Source organism: Acromyrmex echinatior, chromosome 1, assembly GCF_024713525.1.
Source record: "Acromyrmex echinatior isolate Ae372 chromosome 1, ASM2471352v2, whole genome shotgun sequence".
Lineage (NCBI taxonomy): Eukaryota > Metazoa > Arthropoda > Insecta > Hymenoptera > Formicidae > Acromyrmex > Acromyrmex echinatior.
This window is the reverse complement of record NC_141852.1, coordinates 24,438,635-24,460,238: the sequence shown is the minus strand read 5'-3', so window position 1 is coordinate 24,460,238 and position 21,604 is coordinate 24,438,635. Positions and strand designations below refer to the sequence as shown.

General features: G+C 32.2%; 2 protein-coding genes and 1 pseudogene across 4 annotated transcripts; 1 reads left to right on the top strand and 2 right to left on the bottom strand.

Moving 5' to 3' along the window:
• Positions 1-65: 65 nt before the first annotated feature.
• Positions 66-9,089, bottom strand: alpha-Cat (catenin alpha). 2 transcript variants are annotated; one of them, XM_011052933.2, is made up of 8 exons: positions 8,740-9,089; positions 7,324-7,662; positions 6,492-7,224; positions 5,415-5,441; positions 4,543-4,776; positions 3,817-4,422; positions 3,066-3,743; positions 66-2,551 (listed from the first exon to the last, which is right to left on the bottom strand). In XM_011052933.2, exons 1-8 carry the CDS (start codon positions 8,748-8,750, stop codon positions 2,387-2,389), a joined length of 2,793 nt encoding a protein of 930 aa, XP_011051235.1. In that variant the 5' UTR covers positions 8,751-9,089; the 3' UTR covers positions 66-2,386. The 2 variants fall into 2 exon arrangements, with proteins under 2 accessions (XP_011051235.1, XP_011051237.1); XM_011052935.2 differs by lacking the exon at positions 5,415-5,441.
• A 2,203-nt stretch (positions 9,090-11,292) lies between these two features.
• SF2 (splicing factor 2) lies at positions 11,293-19,332 on the top strand. Its single transcript, XM_011052937.2, has 4 exons — positions 11,293-11,745; positions 12,822-13,206; positions 13,687-13,881; positions 16,658-19,332. The coding sequence occupies exons 1-3, from the start codon at positions 11,576-11,578 to the stop codon at positions 13,876-13,878; spliced, it is 747 nt and encodes a 248-aa protein (XP_011051239.1). The 5' UTR covers positions 11,293-11,575; the 3' UTR covers positions 13,879-13,881; positions 16,658-19,332.
• Positions 19,333-20,086: 754 nt separating this feature from the next.
• LOC105144228 (farnesol dehydrogenase-like) lies at positions 20,087-21,604 on the bottom strand (annotated as a pseudogene). The gene is made up of 3 exons (XR_015544353.1): positions 21,479-21,604; positions 20,598-21,089; positions 20,087-20,249 (listed from the first exon to the last, which is right to left on the bottom strand). The product of XR_015544353.1 is annotated as a farnesol dehydrogenase-like (transcript).

The window sequence follows — 21,604 nt, the reverse complement described above, 5'->3', positions numbered from 1 at the left end:
ATGTATAACATACATTATTTTAAATGAACATAAGTCAACATACATGCTAAATAATAAACAGGTCATTATTATGAGAAATGCATCGCCTTATATTTGGCAGCATATCAGTTACAATGTTTTATTCTTAAAAGTAACTTCAGTATAATTAATACTTATTTTATAATAAAAAAGGCGATGCCGATTTATTATATAATATTGGCATCCGTTTTATATAGTAATCGATGGCTCGATTTTACGTAAAGTATCTAAACTCTAAACCATAATATAAGAATATGTGTATATGCGTCTGTATCAGAATACTGAAATAATACGTTATGTAAGATAAATCGGAAGTACAGCATTATTATCTACATAGTTAGTGCACAGATAAGTAACAAATTATGTTGATATGTGTAGCATTAATAAATCTTGTACCATTGCGCGCATTTTTTGCAATTATAAAAATTATTACGAATCAGAGAATGGCATTGATACATCATAATTCTATCTAAAGAATTATGCAAAACAAAATAAAATTATCCATGTGCATAAAAGGAAATTATCATACCGAAAAAATTAGTTATGAATAAATCGTCTTTGATATATGACATATAATCTTATATCTATGTTATCTTTCTATCAACTCTATTTATAGACGATAGAGAACTATTTGAATGCAATACTTGATATCTTATTTGAGAACTTCGTATATTACAAAATACGAAAAACGTATTTATAAATAGAAAGATATATATATATATATATAGATATATATATATATATATATATATATATATAGATATATATATATAGAATTACTTAATATATAGAGCAATATGTATACTGCTCTAGGTTTCTTTTGGCCTTTCAATAATTGAAATCTTATTAGTATTGCAAATGTGTTGCACGAAGTACAATATCTTTAATATGTAACATCAATCCTCGATTATTACAGTAAAAGATCATTATCGTTAGTAAAAGATTATTATCGTTGCAATATGGACTAAATGGGAATTGAAATTTCCTTTCTTCGCGCACATACTCCTTTTCTCATTTAGTTGTTCGTTATACAAAAATTAAAAATAATATGGGCATATTTTACTTATATACAAGTTAATATACTAAATAGTTTAATCTGCAGTCTCTTTATTTCGATACAATACTGTGTCAATCCATGATTAAGTTTCATCGACTCTATCTGAGCTTCGTATGAGAATTACCAAAAGATAATAGAATTTATCCACGAAAAGAAAAATTTATATACAAAAACCATTTCCAATCTATATATCATAATTGGCCAATATTCATAGTCCGTTCTTATTTCAAGATCGTGTTAAAGTCATGTCTCAATGCTAATACTCTGCTAAGGCTCTCTATTTATAACAGTTTAAAAGACTATTTATAACTACTTATCTTAAATATGAGAACTGACTATGAATGCTGGACATTGTTCGCAAAAATATTAATAATAAATCTTAATGATAAATATACATATACAATAAAAATGACTAAATACACAATATAAAACAAAAATTGTTCTCAAATTAATAAACAGGAAGTACCAGGACCTTTGCAATTTGCTGCTTGAGTAAGCTATACATATCACTCTTACAGCTAGAAAAAATAAATGATATAGGAAATCTAAAAATTCTCGAATATAAAGATGATCATGCAGCATAAATTCATTAACAAATATACTGTAACGTAGAGTCATTATCTTTAATTGTGCCCCTATAAGACCTGAAATATACGTACATATCAGCCTTTTTTAATTCGTAACCTTCCTCTGAAATCTTCCTCAAAATCGAATATTCATCAGGATTATGTGTATTCATCTGTATTATAATTATTGTATTCGCAATTAACAAATAATAACATACTTAAAATACTCATGTATAGCATACCATATAATTATTAATAGATAAATGTAAATATAAATGAAATATGGATTCCCAAACTATTATCATTCACCTTATATTCCTTTACTTATAATGTTCAACTCTCAAATAATGTTTATAATCTCGATAAAACCGAGATATACATGAAATATGAGAATCAGGATTACTCAGAACCTCATCTCAGACTACAAGTCGATCACTCTCACACAGAGAGTTACACGTCACTTCATAATGATTAATAGATATTCTTCTTAAACATCTTAAACATCATCGAAAATAAAATATTTTGGCCTTATACAATTCTTAAAAAATGATGCTGTATAATAATACGTCTTGCAATGTCGTGCTACAGTATTTGTACTATGTCCGATCAATATCTGATGGTTCTAAACATGATTTTTTTTCATGTTGGTCGTCTCGCATTGATCGAGCAAAAATTACAAATATTGTAGTATTACATTATGTTATTCCTGGTACATTATGTTATCGTTTACTTACATCTAGAGAGCTTATACGCTCTCGGTAGGGCTCTGAAATTCTGAGAGTGCATGTATAGGATTCTGCACTTTCTTCTGCGAACCTTTACGTACTTTCGCTCTAACTTCCTCAGGTCTCTCAGGACGCACTAACGGTTTCTTCTCTGGGGCTTTCATCTTCCATATGACGATAGGAGACTAATCAAAACATAATAAATTCGTATTATTATATATACATAATCTATATTTTTGTAATTAATTTTATAATCATATCATGTTCAGATTATATTAATTATTTTGTCGCTGTTATATTTTAACATATTTATATGTAACATAATATTAAACTTATAATATTAAATATAACTATAAATTTTTGAATCTCTAATATTTAATAAGATTATTAAAATTCTATAATATTTGTGCATGGATGATTTGTGTTAAACTGACATACTTACATACTGAAAATCCATGTATATTAGTGTACAGCAAAAAAATTTCATAAAAAAAATAGGATACGCAATTAATTTTAAAGTTTTAAATGGAGATATGTAGCATTTTTATTGTCAAAAATATTATATCTAGTGCTGATGAAAGATAAAGAATACAGGGATAAACTTTAAAAGATGATAAATTACTACCTAGTTTCTAAGAATAAATTAAATTGATAATATATCGAGCTGCTGCAGAATTAATAAATATTAATGCAACTTACCGTTACTGTAGATTGTCGTGGATACTTCGTTGACGCGACGTAGGAAGCTTTGACGGTAAGCACGACGGCGTTCATCAAATTTTTGGCAGCCTGTATGAGGGAGGTTGCGCTGTCTAGGCCGGAAACGATCAGCTCGCCACTGATATTCTGCACATCCGCCTTCACTTTACTTGTGATATTCATCTGGTGGCAATAGAGCGCTATGCGTTGCAAGTATGCAAGGAGATCCTTCTTTGTGGAACTCTCTGGGCACTGATCGGCAATCTGTCTAGTCAATTTATCCAATTTCGTACCAGCTTCGGAGATCTTTTTTGCCGCGTTTATGACATCCATGGTAGTCTTCAAGGGGCCTCGTCCACGAGTAAAGTCAGTCATCTCCATCATAATCATGCACATATGCTTAGCAAGAACAATGATATCATTGCCAGCGTCATCCCATTTCGCTACCTCTTTGTCGAACTTGAGTTTCTCGCTTCTGAAGTACTCAACCTGCTGCAGAATCTTCTGCTTGTCCTCTTCTGGCATTTTTCTCATCGCTTCGCGGGCAGTTGTGATGCCACTGATCTCTGGATACTCATCCACGCCGTGTTCTCCAGTCTGAGCACTAGACTTGCTGCGTGTTTCCAATGTGTAATGCTCATCCAATTCCACATCTTCAGGATCCAGGTCTTCGTCCGCCTGAAAAATGACAACGAATTAAAATAATTACAATTTACAAAATTTAGACAGACATGATGACAAGTTTTCTTACCCTATTCATGAGCACAGCTCGCCTGATCTCACGAACTCCATCGTATACCAATCTGGATGCATCAATGAAGTCATTCTCGTCCACTTCCTGTGCCGGATTACTGCGCAGCGCATTTACAGCCTCTTCCACACGTTGCTCGAAATTGGGCATCACTTGTTTCCTCAGAACCTTCACCGCTTCGAGAACTCGCTTGGTATAGATGCAAGGCTCATAGTTGTCCATCTCGGCTTGCACAACGTTGCACACTCTGGCGGAACGGCCGAGTATCGCGCCCGCATGTCTATCCAGGGTATCGGCGTCGCCAGGACGTACTTGTAACGCCAGTACGCACTTGTTGACATCATCAAGGATATGATTCTCAGAAACCGCTAGAAAATCGTCGATTGTGGTAATGTCATCCACGGCCTCTGTCAAGACACGCATTTGATTCTCCCACGCTTGGCGGAACACCTTCATGTTGTCCTTCGCAACGTCCGAGTTTCGTGCGGCCCACACACGCGCTGCATTAATCACTTGCGGGCACAAGTTCTCGATCTGCGCAGCAGCATAACGAACCATCTTTACGCCATCTTCATTGTTAGACATACTGCATACTAAATTGGCCACCTGTTTCAAAGTAAACAAACAATTAATCTTCTTATCACACAAGGTATTCTAAAATATTTGTGTATGACATATGTAAAATGTGTATTCAGAAGAACATTTATTTATATAAGGATCGTTTACCTCAACTAATTTATTCGCGTGCTCCGTGAAAATGAGTGCGTATTCTTCTACTTCCTTGACCCAGCCTTTTTCCGCAGCTTCATACAGAGCTTGTAATGGTGCGCTTGTTTCCAGAAAACTATCTGATACATGATCCACCACGGCTTTGCGCAACTGTCTACGAAGATCACGGGTCTTCCTACACATGTGATCTATAGCCCTTTCTAAGCCTTCAGATTGTTCCTTAACACCCATCTGTCAACATAGATTCATCGCTTAATTTCGGTCAAACTCAAAAATATTTTTATATTAAAAATTTACAGCTATAAACAATTGCTTTATTCGACATTATTGTTAGTTTAAATCCGATTATAAAAACAAATAAATGTATATATTATATAGGAGAAGGATACATAACCAAATCGTCAAAATAATGTTATTAATATAAATGGGAATAAAATATCTTAAAAAATACTATTTGATCATATGATAATTTTTAGACATGATTGCAAGCGGTATATTTACAAGTTTTATATATATATATTTATACACTACATGAATTGTGTGCATAATTATATATACAGTTCTAATTTTCTACAGTTATGCTAATCTATTATTTCGTTTATTGCATTGTTTATTGTGTTTAAATTTTTGTTATTTTACGTAACTACAATGTGAGATATTAGTTATTTAATATTCACATATAAGAGTGAAGAGAATTACAAAAATAATTAAAATGAATCATAAGCACATAACTAATTACAAGCTAATGATTAGTGCTGGTCATTAAATAATAATAATAAATATGCATTGGTAGTGTGTGAGAGATCTAAGGTAATGTGTATATGCGCAACAAAACCCATAGAAATTGTAGAATTACTTCGCATATTTACCCGTCTCCCACCCCGAGCGCGCTGTAACTGGCCATCACCAACAAAAACAAATCAATAGAATAAATATCATTTTAATAAAAAAAATTAATTGCATCCTATATGTGTAAATACCAGTATGCTGTCTAAAATTTTATGTATTTTTAATGTAGAATATTGTAGAACTAATAACAAACAAAATCTTGTTTAAAGCTTAAAAATAGAATGAGTAATATATATATATTATAATGAGTAATATATATTTATGTAAATAACACCTTGGCTTTTTAGTTTCAAATTATTCCAATTAAAATAATCACTCTATTTCATAGTAAAGATACAATAAATTATTACTAATAATATTATATTAATAATATTATAATAATAATGCTATAATTAAACTTAACTAACATATAATTATTCAATATATTAATCTAGTGGATTTTTAAAACATATATTATTTAGTAGTTAGAAAGGTCAAAAAGCACGAACAACATTTATTGGATCTTTAAAAATGAACTAGTTTATTACAATACATACATTAAAATTAAACTAGTTTTTAATCTATACAATCGGAAATGTTTCGACTGTACTAAGTTCTCTTCAGACTATATACAAAAATTAATTAAACATTAGAAAGAAAGATACATTAAAAGATATATTAAAAAAACATAAAGTCATATTAGTTTCATGTTTTTAATATATTGTACCTTTTTTTCCAATGTTTAATTACTTTTTATATATGAACTGAAGAAGACTTAGTACAGTCGAAACATTTCCGATTAATGTATAGATTAAAAACTAGTTTGATTTTTAATGTATGTATTGTAATAAATTATTAGTTTATTTTTAAAAATCCAATAAACGTTGCTCGTGCTTTTTGATCTTTGTAATTACTATTAAATTTTTGCTTAACAATCACGAGCTAGATATTTTATATATTTCAATATATTTATTTCTTTTACATCTCTTCAATATAATATTGATGTCAACACCATCTAGTGACAAAAAACCGCGGATACTTTTTAGATGACCCAATACAAACGCTATTATATTCGCATATATTTTTTCATATAATTATAATCACAGTTCTCTACTTACGTTATTCATGTATTCGCTTAGAAGGTCTTGAAGCGCCTGTCTGACTGCGTTACACTCAGCAACGATGCGCTCTCTACGTTCGTCCCGAGTGCACGATGAATCTGCCATCAATGCGGCACCGCTGATAATACTCTCCAATCTCTCTTCGAGACTCGGTCGCGTACGAACCTCGTTGTAGGCGAGCGGAGACATCACCATCCTCTCGTCAAAGTCATCCAATGCAGCAGCCAATTCGCCAGGGCCATCGTAAGGATGTTGGCTATCGGGCGGTGTTTTCCCTTGAGCAACATCATTTATCGTATTCACGGCCTCGCATACTTGTTTCAATACATAATCGCGATTTGCCTTGGCCGCCGCTAAATCGGGATGCTGCACGTACACCTTCGACGCAGTGAGCAACATGGTGGAATGCTTCTTCAAGACGGCCCGGGCGGCCGCCAAATCGTCTCTAAGCTGTGGATCTTTCAACTCATGTTGACGCTTAGCCGCCTGGTGAATCAATTCGGCGGCGTTTCTACCAAATTCTTTGATATTCTGAATTAATTCTCCCTGTGAAGAAGCGTTCTTTAATTTCTTCAGATCATCCTCCACAACATACAGCGATTTCAAAAGATGATAGACGTCCACCATGTCTGCTAGAATGAGCAAACGGGTCACTGCTGACAGCAAATTCCTCGCGGCGCGCACCATGTTGCCTCGTTTCAAAGATGAACATGGATCCTCGGAAAATTCTCTGTATAAATAAATTTTCATATTGTATTAATGAAACAGGAACGTGATACTAATTATAATTAGCAGATTGATTATAGATATGTGAATTTATTTATTGTACCTAGCAGCAATACTCATTGCTGCTCCTGTCTTCCTCACTTCCTCTACAGCACTTAGCATCTCCGCTGTGATATCCGGATTTTCATAGGCAATCTTCTCTCCCTTTTCAATAAAATTGGCAGTCGCCTTTTCCACAGTTCCGACAAGCGCGCTTGCTCTTTTTGACTTTCCTTTCTTTTTCTTGCTGGGTCCTTTTGTGTTCACCAATGTAGTAACTTGGAGCACAAGCGGCTCTAGCGTCTTTTCCACAGACATAGTCCGTATCTCCAAGTTCTTGGGATCCCATTTTGGAGCGATTGGTCCAAAGTGGTCGGACATATTTATCGTATTAATATTTATTCTGCAATTGTAAAAAAAAGATTTCCAGTATATAAATTTATAATGCCAAACTTGCAGGTATAAAATAATTCTGAAATTAATGCTTAATACATGTGTAAAGTTTTTTACATTATTAATTTGTATTAGCAATAAAATTTTTTTCTAACATGCACTTTTATATACAGAAAGTTGAACAATTTGCTCATGCATTCTTATAAAGCATTTTCTTTCTTGTTTTAATTAATTCTTCAAATCAATTTAAAATTCTTCTACGACAATTATTTTAAACTAATTATTTTTCACAATTTGAAGTCACAGCACTTATAAATGTTATTCAATTTCATTCTATAACAAAAATATAAATAAAAAATAATTTTAATATAATTGAATTCATACTAATTACAGAATTAACTATTGTTGAATCAAGAGAAGTATCAGATTTTTTTTTTACACAAATGCTGAATTTTCCATTAACTTCTCCTAATATTTCCTTAATCTTTTTCTCTAACTTTTAACTAAGACCCATACATACAAACACAGTTCTACATACAAATAAGATTAATTTTGATCTTAATTTAACTTCCTATTTACTTTTTTTTCTAGTTATTAGAATTATGTCTGTTTCTATCAATCTAATTTTAATCTAAATTCAACTAACTGTTCATTTTTTTCTAATTCTAAGAATTAGAAAAAGATAAAGAGCAAATTGAACCAAGATTAAAGTTAATCTTGCACTGTGGAACTGAACAAGTAAATTTATCGATTCTATGAACAAAAAAACAATTATCGAAAATTAAATTAATTAAAATTCGAGTCAGGAATTATCTTGTCAAACGTAAGTATCATGAATCATTCCTCTTCCAGCTTTGCGTCTTCGGCTAGCGAATGTGTGACAAGAACTCGTGACATTCCAGAATGAAACACGTTCATCGTTTAATTCGATTCTAATGGATACAATGTGGATTTTGCGTATCTCTATCCGTCATGGTATCCATGATAACGACATTTTTGGAAGGAGCATCACGTATCTTCGTATAGCCTTCGTATCCTTGCTAGTGAGAAAGAAAAGGTAACGTAGATAAGGAAGGTATATACGTACGAGTCCGGCATTGAGAAAACACCCAAGAAGATACTCGAAAAGGAAAGCGAACCACCGACGGCTTCAACTGCTGTCAACAACGATAAGTCGGAATAATCGGAACTCGCACGTTAACTATGCGATATAGCAATACAGAATAGTACGAGATTGACCGCATTAAATGGGACGCCGAGATACGATACGATGGATACGGTCAGATGAGTACCGTAACACCCCTTTCGATGTGTCTGGATGTATCACTCCGTTGGCATTTGCCTATCGCTTGCGTCTTGACTTGTTTCTGACGTCATTATTTCCGCTGGGCTGCGCGGAGCTCCTAAGGTCGGTATAGAGCGCGCCCGGTCTACGCCCGAAATCTCATGCCGCGTTTCAATGAGGCGACATAACGAATTTCTCAATAGAAAAATCAAGAAAAAAAAGACGATTCGCGAAGATTGAAATTGTTTCGAAAAAAAAGCGAAATATTTGTAGCAAAAGAGAATATTTTGAACTACGAATATTGTTTCTTTTTCTTTTTAAGCTGAAAATGATTTGCTGACATTTCATTGGCTGGATAAAGTTTTAAGATCACTACGATTTCAGATAAAATCAATGAATATAAAATTAGACGATATACATAAATATCGCTCGAGAACAATCTTAAATATGAAATCGAACTATATATACGCCTAAATGTTTTATTAAGAACCTGTGATCGTGACAATCAATTATTCTTCCTTGTAAAAACAAATTGCTGAACAAAAACCAGACTAACCTATCAGATCATATTTTAGTCAACGCTGTTAGAGGAACAGAGCGCAAAGAATAAGAATTTCAACCTATCAGAAATCATGTATTGTGGAATACACAGTTTCTGATAGGTTGAAATTCTTATTCTCTGTTCTGTTCTCTGTTTCCTGTTCCTTTTATTGTGCGAAGCCCCTTATTCTTTGTTCTCTGTTTCTTGTTCCTTTTATTGTGAGGAGCTCCTTATACGTAAATACCACATAAAAATATTTTAATTTCCTTTTTTTCCATTTCAAAGTTAGCGTACTTTTTTGTTATTCAAATTATTGAAAACTATTTTATTTAGGCTACATTCCAAAACTTCCTCTCCGAGGAAGATTTTACTCAATATGCTATAGTATACGTTACGTGTACTATATATTTCGAATAAAAATTTCCTCGGAGGAAATTTTGGAACATAGCCTATTAATGAAGATAGATGTAATATTCACGCAGAACATCCCTGGAAAATTCCCCCCCCCCCCTACCTATTCCATCACATGCGCGATAAATTTATCGTTGTCATGAAAACTAGTTCGCATCGAGATTTTGATTGCTTTCGATAGGCTGTCGCATTTTTTCTCGGCCTATTGCCTATTGCACATTGGACGCGATAAGCGATGAGCGATGAGCAATATTCAATGAGAGCTTTGCTTTGCATCGTCACGTGAGAAAAAGCAGAGTTTTTATTGGATATCGCTCGTCGTTCATCGCTCATCGCATTCAGTGTGCAGTGGTTATAAAACGGGGAGCAGACTCTTACATAACGCATTAAGCCGGTTCTACATTAGTTGCAAGCCGATCGCAAGTTTATTGCGACAGTCAATATGAACTATTGATTTCAAAATGCAAGCTTCAGATTGATTGTCGCAACAAACTTACGATCAGCTTGTAACTAATGTAGAACCGACTTAATGCATGAGAAAATGTACCAATCGAAGTTTTCCGTTTCCTTCCTTTCCGTGAAATAAAGAACTCTGATTGGTTCAATTTCTTATACCTCATGTGTTATGCGTTATGCAAGAGTCTGTATTTCCCGCTTAAGGGAAATATGCAAGAAATTATCTAATCACATTTTTGTTATAAAGACAAACGTAAAATTGATTTTCTTTATACATATATTTATGCGGCTATGCAAGTTTATATGAAATGACCCTAAACTTCAATGACGATTTTTCTCGTCGGTTACGTTAACGCCAGTAGAAAATATAAAAAGTGTACTTTGTTTTCGAGATCTTTCGGAAATCAAAAGAAATGCAAATTTCTGCATCCTTTTTTTAATAAAACTATTTGTGCACGTTTTTATTTAACACGTATTCATTATCGCGAAAAATGTCATTTTGCGCGTCATTTCAAAGTTACCGCGCTGCAAATGTTTAAAATGGCCACTTCTGATTATGCGCAGAACGGTACGAAATTCGTCTCGAAAACGAGCACATCTTTTAGGGTTTTTGCACAATAAAAGGAACAGAAAACAGAGAACAAGAATTTCAACCTATCAGAAACTTGTGTATTCCACAATACATGATTTCTGATAGGTTGAAATTCTTATTCTCTGTTCCCTGAATATACGTCACGTATGATGTACAACTTATTAATTAACTAAGTTTATTGTCATGTCTCCAAGAGATATAATAAATCGTAATAACTGGTAATAAATCGTACGTTATACGCCAAAGCTTGTGCGTTACTTACGTCTACAACTTAAGTCTCTAAGTAAGTTACGATAATTCTTGTGCTCAGACTTACTATCAGCGCGAGTTCTGATTGGCCACTGCTTTTCCGCTTTCTGCTTTTCCGTCGAAGTGTGAACGCGCCTTTACATCATGGGCTCTCGGTTCATTTCGGTTGAATTCGATTGAGTTCGACCGATGGTGACCGAGGAACTCTTCGATTGCTTCGGATCGCAGTTCGCACGCCGATCAACGCCGATCTTGCCGCCGTTATCGTTTTATCATTCGTAGTGTTCATATTCGTCCACTGATCACCAGTATCCGTATTTTTATTTCCGCGAATACGCCACGTACGCTATACGAAAGTACGTCATCCGCGGGACAGGAAATAGTATACAATGTCGCACGGCGGCAGGAATGAGTGTAGAATATACGTGGGCAATCTGCCACCGGACATTCGTACGAAGGACATCCAAGATCTCTTCTACAAATTCGGTAAAGTTACTTTCGTTGACCTGAAAAATCGACGGGGTCCGCCTTTCGCTTTCGTTGAATTCGACGATCCAAGGTGAGTTATCAGCGTGAGAGATATACATATTACCACGAATTCACGCTGCGTCGTTGTGGCGTGTCTCCGCCTATGCGCTATTTACACGTACACAACTCCCGCTTCGACGTACGTCGTTAATTCAAGTTTGCGTGACCTCGTGCGCGACATCGAACATGAAGCGTCGCGACGTAGTTTATCGAATGAGGATGACGAAATCCATTAATATGTATTTTAATCGAAAATTATTTACTTCTCTTACATTTGTGAAGCAATTTTTCTTGACTCATGCGAATAATGAAAAAAACACTATTGTTTTTGCAAACGCAATAATAAAATTCTTTTTCTTTACAAAAATCGCAAAAGATTTAAATTGTTAACTAGAGAAAGAATTTTAAAAACGCATATAGTTGTTTTTATAAAGAACCGTCTACGTGGAAATATGAAGTAATTCGTAAATCATAAAAAATCAATCAGTCATGAGAGATTGAACGTGAAGAGAACAATCGACTTTGTTTGATCAATTTCTTACAGTTTATAGCTTACTACGTAATATTTCCATTTGTGAATGGCCCATAAAATATCATTTATTTGCTATACAATGAAATAATTCAATATTATTTTTGAGTTGTTTGCAAAAAAAGAACAGCAACATAAAAAATTTAAAAGAACATTTTTATTTCCCTGTAATCGATTATTCTATCAAAATTGCATTTTAAAGTTAATATTAAATTAATATATAAAATAATACATAAAATTTTAATGATTTGAGACATTTAAATTTATTTTCTGGAAAATTTTGTTTTTTTTTTAATTGTATCGTGATTGTAGCAAATGAGCAATATATATTATTTTAAGATAGAAACAAAGTATACTACATCATTTCAAGTATAAATTTTTTTCTGTTGTATATGTTATTTATACCAGTTTTGGTTTATTTATAAATATTTATCATTTCTGTTCATTACAATATTTAACGCGATTAATATTATAATGTTATTTTGCAAGTTCACTAAAGATTTACAAGTAGACATTCTACTTGAAAATTACATTTACTTTGATTTTAGTATATGTAATGAATAATGTTCATTTTTCAGAGATGCCGAAGATGCGGTACATGCAAGAGATGGTTACGACTATGATGGCTACAGATTGAGAGTCGAGTTTCCACGTGGAGGTGGTCCTAGCAATAATTTCCGTGGTGGACGTGGAGCTGGAGATAGTGGTAGAGGTGGTCGCGGTGAGATGAGCAATTCTCGCGGACGCGGTCCACCCGCTAGACGATCACAATACAGAGTCTTGGTTAGTGGTTTGCCACCATCGGGAAGCTGGCAAGATCTCAAAGATCACATGCGCGAGGCTGGTGATGTCTGCTTCGCAGACGTTTATAAAGATGGCACTGGTGTTGTTGAATTTTTGAGACACGACGACATGAAGTACGCTGTGAAGAAGTTAGATGATTCGAGATTTAGATCTCATGAGGTATGATCCTTCACTGTTATCCTAATCATGTATATGCTATAGTATTGTGTCTCTCAGGAATTGCTTCGAATGAACCTATAAGCATAACATATTCATCGTAACAATGAATGTCAGATGTCATATGACAGATGTCATACGTAGTGTGAATCCTATATTTCAAGTACGCTGGATCATTCCGAGTAGCTCCCGAGAGACAAAACGAACAAAACTTATATCATACTATGGGTTACTGGTTTCTAGTTATTCTGTTTTGTTTCAGCCAATCACGATGCAGCACGTTTGGACTTACTGTATCGTAATTGGTTGAAATAGAACCATTAATTAGGAAGAACCGTAATCAGCAACCCATAGTCTGATATCAGACTGTTGATACTATAACTCTTTATAATTCTTTATAAACAAAATGTCTTTCAAATATTTTTGACCAATTGTATATCTTTTTACGTTTTATATGCTTTGATTGTTTGATTTAATATCTAGGGTGAAGTAGCTTACATCCGTGTGAAGGAAGATCACAGTGGTGGCGATAGAGGACGCAGTGAAGATAGAGAAAGGGGTCGTACTCGTTCACGTAGCTACAGTCCACGACGTCGTGGTTCTCCCACTTATTCGCCGTTGCGACGTAATTACTCGCGATCAAGATCTCGTTCCAGATCTCGCTCTTACGACTAGTATGTACGTATGTGTTTCACATGGTAATATAAGTACAGGTTTATATTGATATTTACTCTTTACCATGTTTCATTATTGCCGATTTAAATTTCACTCGATAAAAATTTCCAAATCTAATTCAAACACCGATTTTTGTAAAAAGATTTAAATTATTTTCTTAATATTGCTTGAATTTAATAACTAATTGTATTAAATACAATCAATTTAGCAATTGATTGTATTGTATATCTGATGTATAATTAGAGCACGGTTTATTTCGTACATACATACGTCACGATTATTCTTTAAGTTCCTTGCTTTCCAAATAAGCATATCTTATCATTCGACTCAAAAGCAAGTTAATTTAGCGATTTCATTTTTAGTTGTTATTCTAATAAAAATTTCATATTATGGAACTTTTTAAGATGATTACCTAAGATATAGTTACTGTATCGAATTTTATTAGTCTCAAAAATGAAATCGTGCTCGAAATCACATGTAACTGTTTATCATTCAAATTGTTGGATCTAATCTTCTACATTTAAAGATACATTCCTCCACATATTTGCCAAGTTCTTTTGTCATCACTACTACTGAAATGTGTAACAATTTTGAAGTATTAATGAGCCTTTTGACAAAATCAGACTTAGACCTTAAACTCTTAGCTGTCAATTTATTCTGGCTTTTATTTTGATATAGATAAACAAAAAGAATTGATATCTGCGGTGAATATTTTTACTAGACAATAACTTTTTACTTTTTGTTAATATACGTTTCTAACAATGGCGATTATTTTATTATACTCAGACCTGGAGCCGGATTGCACATTTCGACCGATTTTGTCTACTATCATCCTACTCCTTTTGTTTTATAACATTTAGACTGCGCGCGGAGACATAGAACGATCGAGTTCAGGGACGATATTAACTGTAAATCATATAGGATAATGTAGGGCTATAGGACTTCGAAACATATTGCTCCGCGTTCACTGTTTACAGAGTTTATTATTGTTATTAATATTATTTGGATGTTAAAAAATCAAAAGTTATACTTCAAAATATATTTAGATATATACATATATACACACACATATATATATATATATATATATACAATATATATATGTATATGTATATATATATATTTATATGTTTTATATATATATATATATTTATTTATTATGTTTCGTGAGCAAGGCTCACGAAACGTTGGCATTCCAAGAATGGATTTAGACACGGAGAAAAACACAACAGTTATATATATTTATTTATTTATATATTTACGTACATTATATATTTATATATATATATGTATTATATATATATTAAAAATATATTTTTTTAATCAATTAAAATGTTTTTGAGATTTTTTTTCAGTGTATACACTTAGTTAACCTGTTTTATTTTGAAGTTATTTTTAATTTTCTAATATCTAAATAATATTCATAATAATAATAATAAAACTCTGTAAACAATAAACGCGAGACAATATATTTCGAAGTCCCTACAGTGCTCTGTACGATTTATAGCTAATATCGTCTCTGAACTTGATCGTTCTATGTCTCCGTGCGCAGTGTAAATGTTATGAAACAAAAAGAATAAAAATGATAGTAGGCAAAATCGGTCAAAATGTGCAACCAGCTCCAAGCCTGGCTTAAGTCTTAATTTGTACTTGGATGTACTTTACATAGTAAAATATGAAATTTTTAAGCTTGCCTAACACAAAGGTTTTCACTAATCTCTCATAACTGTTATGTGAATTTATTAACATTCTTTGTAGTCGAAATCATCGTAATATTTATTAAGACAATTTTATCTCTCATATTATAAAAATTCTAAACTTTATCATAGAACACACAAGAATATGGGTAAACTGTTTATACTGACATATTTAAATACACATTTTATAGATACTAATAGATACAAAACATACTTTAGCTTAAGATGCCTTTCTCTCATCATAAGTTTTAAAGTTTACTGATATTATTGTAATAACGCAGTAATTTTATATTATAATATGATAAATACTGCATATTCTAATCGCTTGAATTAACATACTACATAATTGAAGTGGAATAACAGTGATGTTAGTACATCATATATGTTAAAAATTGTATGCTACTGTCTAGCTGCAGATTTCTTAACATATTTCCACTTTCCAACAAACTTTTGTTAAAAAATCCGTAATTTAAGAGAAAAAATTACATAATATGCAATATATTGTGTATATACATGCGTCTTTGGCAATAAAAAATAAATTCAAATAATAGCATGCTATGTATTTATATTTATCTTACAAAATATATATTTTTTATATTTATCTAGAATATGATTTTATATATATATATACATATATATATATATATATATATATATATATAAAACAGATAATATGTATATAGAAATAAATACCTCAAGATTGTTTACACGATTCATTTATGCAACTTATCATTTGAATCAAAATAATTCCAAATCGAATCAGTAGTGATGACAACATATCGCGTATATACACATAACGAAATATATGAGTGTAACAGTTAATATTTATTATACACCACACATAATTATATTGGCACAAAAATCTTTTATTATCACTCCCATACAATCTAATTCACTTTATAACACGCAATTGTATTTGACAATAGATGACCTTTAATGTTTCATAGGTCATTCCCTGATTTTGCACACAGATTGCGTTTTATGTTATTTCAGTACAAAATATCTAACTTATTTAGATCTTTAACATTTCTCGATGTGAAAACATACAGCATTATATATATGAATAATCTGGACATTTACAGCATATCCAGATTAAGATGAATTTCAAGTAACATACACGAAGAATTCGGTGAGAAATGCGGTGAAATAACTACTAATTAATATACTGTCGTTCGCATTTCTCTGTTTGTGTTTTCCTTTCACTTATATTTGAAACAACCGCATAATTAAATGCACATTTGAAAATTTCTATTATATCCTAAAACTCGTGGTACACATTGGAAAGGAAAACATTGGATATTGTGTATTTCATGCTATTTTTGCAAACTAATCCTGTGAGCTTTATTTGATAAATTTTCGCTATATCAATTTTTTTTTCCCCAAAAATGCAATGTCTAAAATTTTATGTCATTCATACAGTCTATATTAGACATACGATGCAATTTCATAGTTATATGTATCACAGGCATTACATTTGCATTAATAAACTATATCTAATATTAATTTACATCACATAAGAAACTAATGTATTTTTTCTTCTTTTGTATATTGGGATTATAACACAATGAATGAAAAACTGAAATCAACACGATCTTACTTCTTGGATGGAAATTATACATTCGCTTGACGTTGGAATGAGATGGATTGCGTTTTGGAGGATTTGCGATACGGAGAGCATAAATTATAAAAGGATTAAAAGACATAGATGAAAATGAGAATAGCGAAACAGGATACTTTCAAGAGGAAATTCAGGATCAGGAGAGAGAAAGGATTCTCAATTGCTGGCTCAGGAAACGTTGGCAAGTCCATTACGAGGAGGCGATGAATGCCGATTAATATTTCTTTTTAAAACTAGTAGAATCCCAGTTTAAAACTAAATATTTTTGTGTGTCGCTGTTTTAAAGAAAAACATAACGAGAGTGGAACTTCCTCATTATGTTATGTGCTTATCAGGATTAAAGTGCTTACAGTTGCGTATTATTTCCGCGTATCGATTTAAAAAGAAAATAAAAGCATTCCGCGCGTTTATTAATTCATTTATAATCTGAGTCAAACTAGTAATGGATTGTCAACTATAATTGGATTCTGTTTGGTTTATAACTAAAGTTTTTTGAACTTTAGTGAAGATTAATTTTTCGGATCATTAAGGATGGATTTTCTGCATGATATTTATCCTCTTCTTGATACAATGTATAACATCAATACTAAACTCAATTTTATTAGCCATTACATATGAAACATTTCGTATTTAGTGAAAGGTGGAAGTGATTCTTTGGAAAAACTGTTGCATGTCTAATAATTGTTCGATAATATCGGCGATCTAAAGTCCAATTGTCAAACAAAACGTGTTTTTCGATAACTATTACTATTTTCTCGACCAATCGTGACCGTCAAGTGCATCTTTTTCTCGCGTACATTGTAAACCACAGTGTCTTCAGGATTTAACTGACATAAACAAGAGGATGGTACATTTGAGTAACACTACCTGTCTGTCATCTTGACGGGAACCGACCTCATAATTTTAGAGCAACTCCTTACAAACGGTACGAAGGACAGGATTCTCCGGATATGTTTGGATTAGGATGCTAGCAGGATTCGAAACGGGATAAATTAGTATGCATGGACGAATATTTTTGGATAAGGATAAAAATTGCCTGCGCTGTATTCACCGGATCACTCGGATTCATTAAGGGAACGATATGTGATGTGGAAGAATGTGGATTTGGAAGCATGATATCGTTCACGCTTCATAGGGTTCATGGATTTATCTCCTAGGTCGGATACGGAATTTGGACTCGTATTTAGCGAGATCAATTGACAAGATAATTGGATGTCATTTTTCTCACGGATGAAATGAAAAGCGGATGAGATGATGGCTGTAAGGTATTTGTGCAAACAGTTTATACCTGAGATACTATCGATATTTATTTCTGCATGCTCTCTTCGAAAATATTCTTACATTCGTATTTTCATTTTTATCACCAACAAGGCAAATGCAACTTAGTAACACGCAATATAAAAAGCCTGCCTCGATAAAAGTCTTAAAATGTGTTTGCATTAATAACCGATCCTCTTTGTGTTTAGCTTCATTCTCATTGTTGTGAAATTTGTTATACATAACTCATAAGACAGATTTTGCAACAATAGCAGTAACTAGTTTATAACATTTTGCCTCTTTTGTTCAATTAACATCACAGATAAGTATATTTTTAATATTTTATGTGTTATTTCTGTGTTATACACATACATACACACACACACACACACACATTTTATATATATATATATATATATATATATATTATATATATTTATTCTGTTATAGTTAATTGTGTACGAACAATGTGTAGTAATAAGAAGAATATGAATAGCGTCAAATCTGTAACAGTCTTGCATAGTGTGTATTTATCCATAAAATTCAAAATGATTATTCAAATTGATAGTAACAGTTTCTCTATTGCGCATTTTTGTTATATTATTATACATACAAATTTATCATCTGCTATATATAAAATTTTATTATTCCGCGCATTGTACATACCTAAATATTTTCTACATTGTACAGGACATACAATTTAGGATGTACTTCACAACTAAATATAACACCGATTGCTTTATACTTTCATTAAATAGGATTTCCCTAACATGACGCTTCTTTGCAATTCTTTTCTTACACAGTACCTTACTCTTTTAAAAAATTCTTGTGAATTATTAAGCTGGCAAATGAGACAATTAAAAATAAATATGTTAAGAATGATATTGTTTTATACAATTTTCCTTCAATTATCGCCTATGAATAGATCTACTTAAAGTAATATCACGCGTTTAAGGTATGAATTAATGCCTTCATGGATTTGTAAATAAAAAAGTCATAATCATGTTTCACCTTGGGTAAGTATTATATTTGAAATTTTTTTATCGAATACTTTATTAGGCTGCTTTGTTAGCGTACAATAGGCGCATGCCTTTTTAAAATTTAAAGCTACAAAGTTAAGCACGCATTTATATGAAAATCTTTAAAGGATAATTGTATTTATATTTGATTTATAATAAGAGATGTATTCTATTTGAACAAATCGAAAAGTTGACTAACAAAAAACGTTATTTATTTATGCATTTTTTGCGTTAATATGAAAAAAATATATATGTATATTTAGAACGAAAAGCTAGAGAAGAGAATAAAAAGTGCGAAAAGTGAACAAATAAATTTATAAAATGTGCATTGAAGTTTTAAAAAATTGTCACGATGATTAATACGCAAAAATATAAAAATTGTGTTGACGTTATTTATTAAAATTTGTTACTTGTACATAATATTGCCAATAAAAAAATATAAAAAATGTAAAAAATAAAAACTTATAAAATCAGCCTGAGAATTTTAAGACAAATACGACGAATTCATGTTTGAAAATTGACATCATATTTGAAAATTGTTAATGCTTTATTTTGATTTGCCACACGATACGTGCTCTAAATACAATGTTCGTCATAAACAACGATTTCGTCCAGTCTCAATTAATCTCCCGAATGGGTATAATAATAAGATTCTTGATAAGCACGTTCTCCAGAGCAGAGAATAGCGTCCGCCACGTCTTTTGGTTTTAGAGCCAATCGTGAATTTTCTTTTAACCATTGCTGGTTGAGCTCGGTCTCCATTAAGCCCGGACAGATATTCTGTTGCAAGAAAATGAATCATGTTAACAGATATAAAAAAAAAATAAACCGTCAAATTTTCAATATACCTTTTTCTGAAATATTTTTTATTTTTATTTAATAAAAAATTATTAAGCAAATTATTATTACTTTTAAGCAATAACTTTCTTAATACTATGTTTTAAATATATTTTGTCCGTAAGAATTTATTCCGTAAGAAAAACCAAATTTTCTTTCAATCGAATAAAATGTTAAGAGATCATAATTTGAAACAGTTTTAACTTTATCATATGTTGCAATGATAAAATTGACTTTATACATAAGTATTTAAAAAAACAATTCGTTACAGTACGATTCAAAGTTACTTACGGTCACTTTGATGTTGGACTCGTTTTGGGCCAACTCCAGACGAAGACATTCACTCAGTGCGGTCAACGCGAACTTGCTTGCAGCATATGCCGGGGAAAGAGGTCGGTCGGAGACAAGAGGCAACAATTTCAATCCGCATACGTCGTTGACATTGATGATCCATTGTCGATTTCTAATATTTTTTTTATTTATCAGAGATATACAAATAATTTTTTTCTAATTTTCATTGATACCTACTCTTGTCCTTCAATTGCAGAATCTTCTTAGTGAGAAGCGAGTCAAGTTGATATCAATAATCTTTTTAAATTCTTGTATATCATCATTGATGTTGAACCCATCTAAGCTAATACTAGCGCTATTTACTAAGATGTCCACACTACCCAGGTTCTTCTCTATCCACTCCGATGCACTTTCGATCTCGTTCGGAAGACTTAAGTCGCATTGAAGAGGATATAATTTGCCGGATTTGTCCTTCAGCTCATCCACGAGAAGCTACAGAAATCATAAAAGAGATTACTAAAGTCTGCGACACAGGATGCTTGTTTTCCTACTGGAAAACTGCTAGCTGGATTAGAATCTTGCCACCGTATTGGCTGCTGTCAGTGTCAGCATCGTAATCAATACGATGGCAAGATTCTAATCCAGCAAGAAAACAAATATTGTGTGCCATCGGCTTAACTCATAATTTATTAATATTATAATTCATTTATTGTTATTAAATAAAGCACTCTACAAATTTGATTCGAAGTATTTGATTAATCAATCGGAAGAAAAAATTTTACTAATTGACTGATTTGTAGCATCAAATAGACCGTAATCATAATTCATAATTTTTATATGCAATTTGATTATATTTTTGACAATGTTAAAATTAAATATACCTTCAGCTTGTTTATATCGTTGGAGAGGTCGATGACTTTAAATCCCTTTGACACTAATTCTTCGGTGACTGCCTTACCAATTCCGGAGCAGGCGCTGGTGACAAGGACGATCTTGTTCGTTAAAGT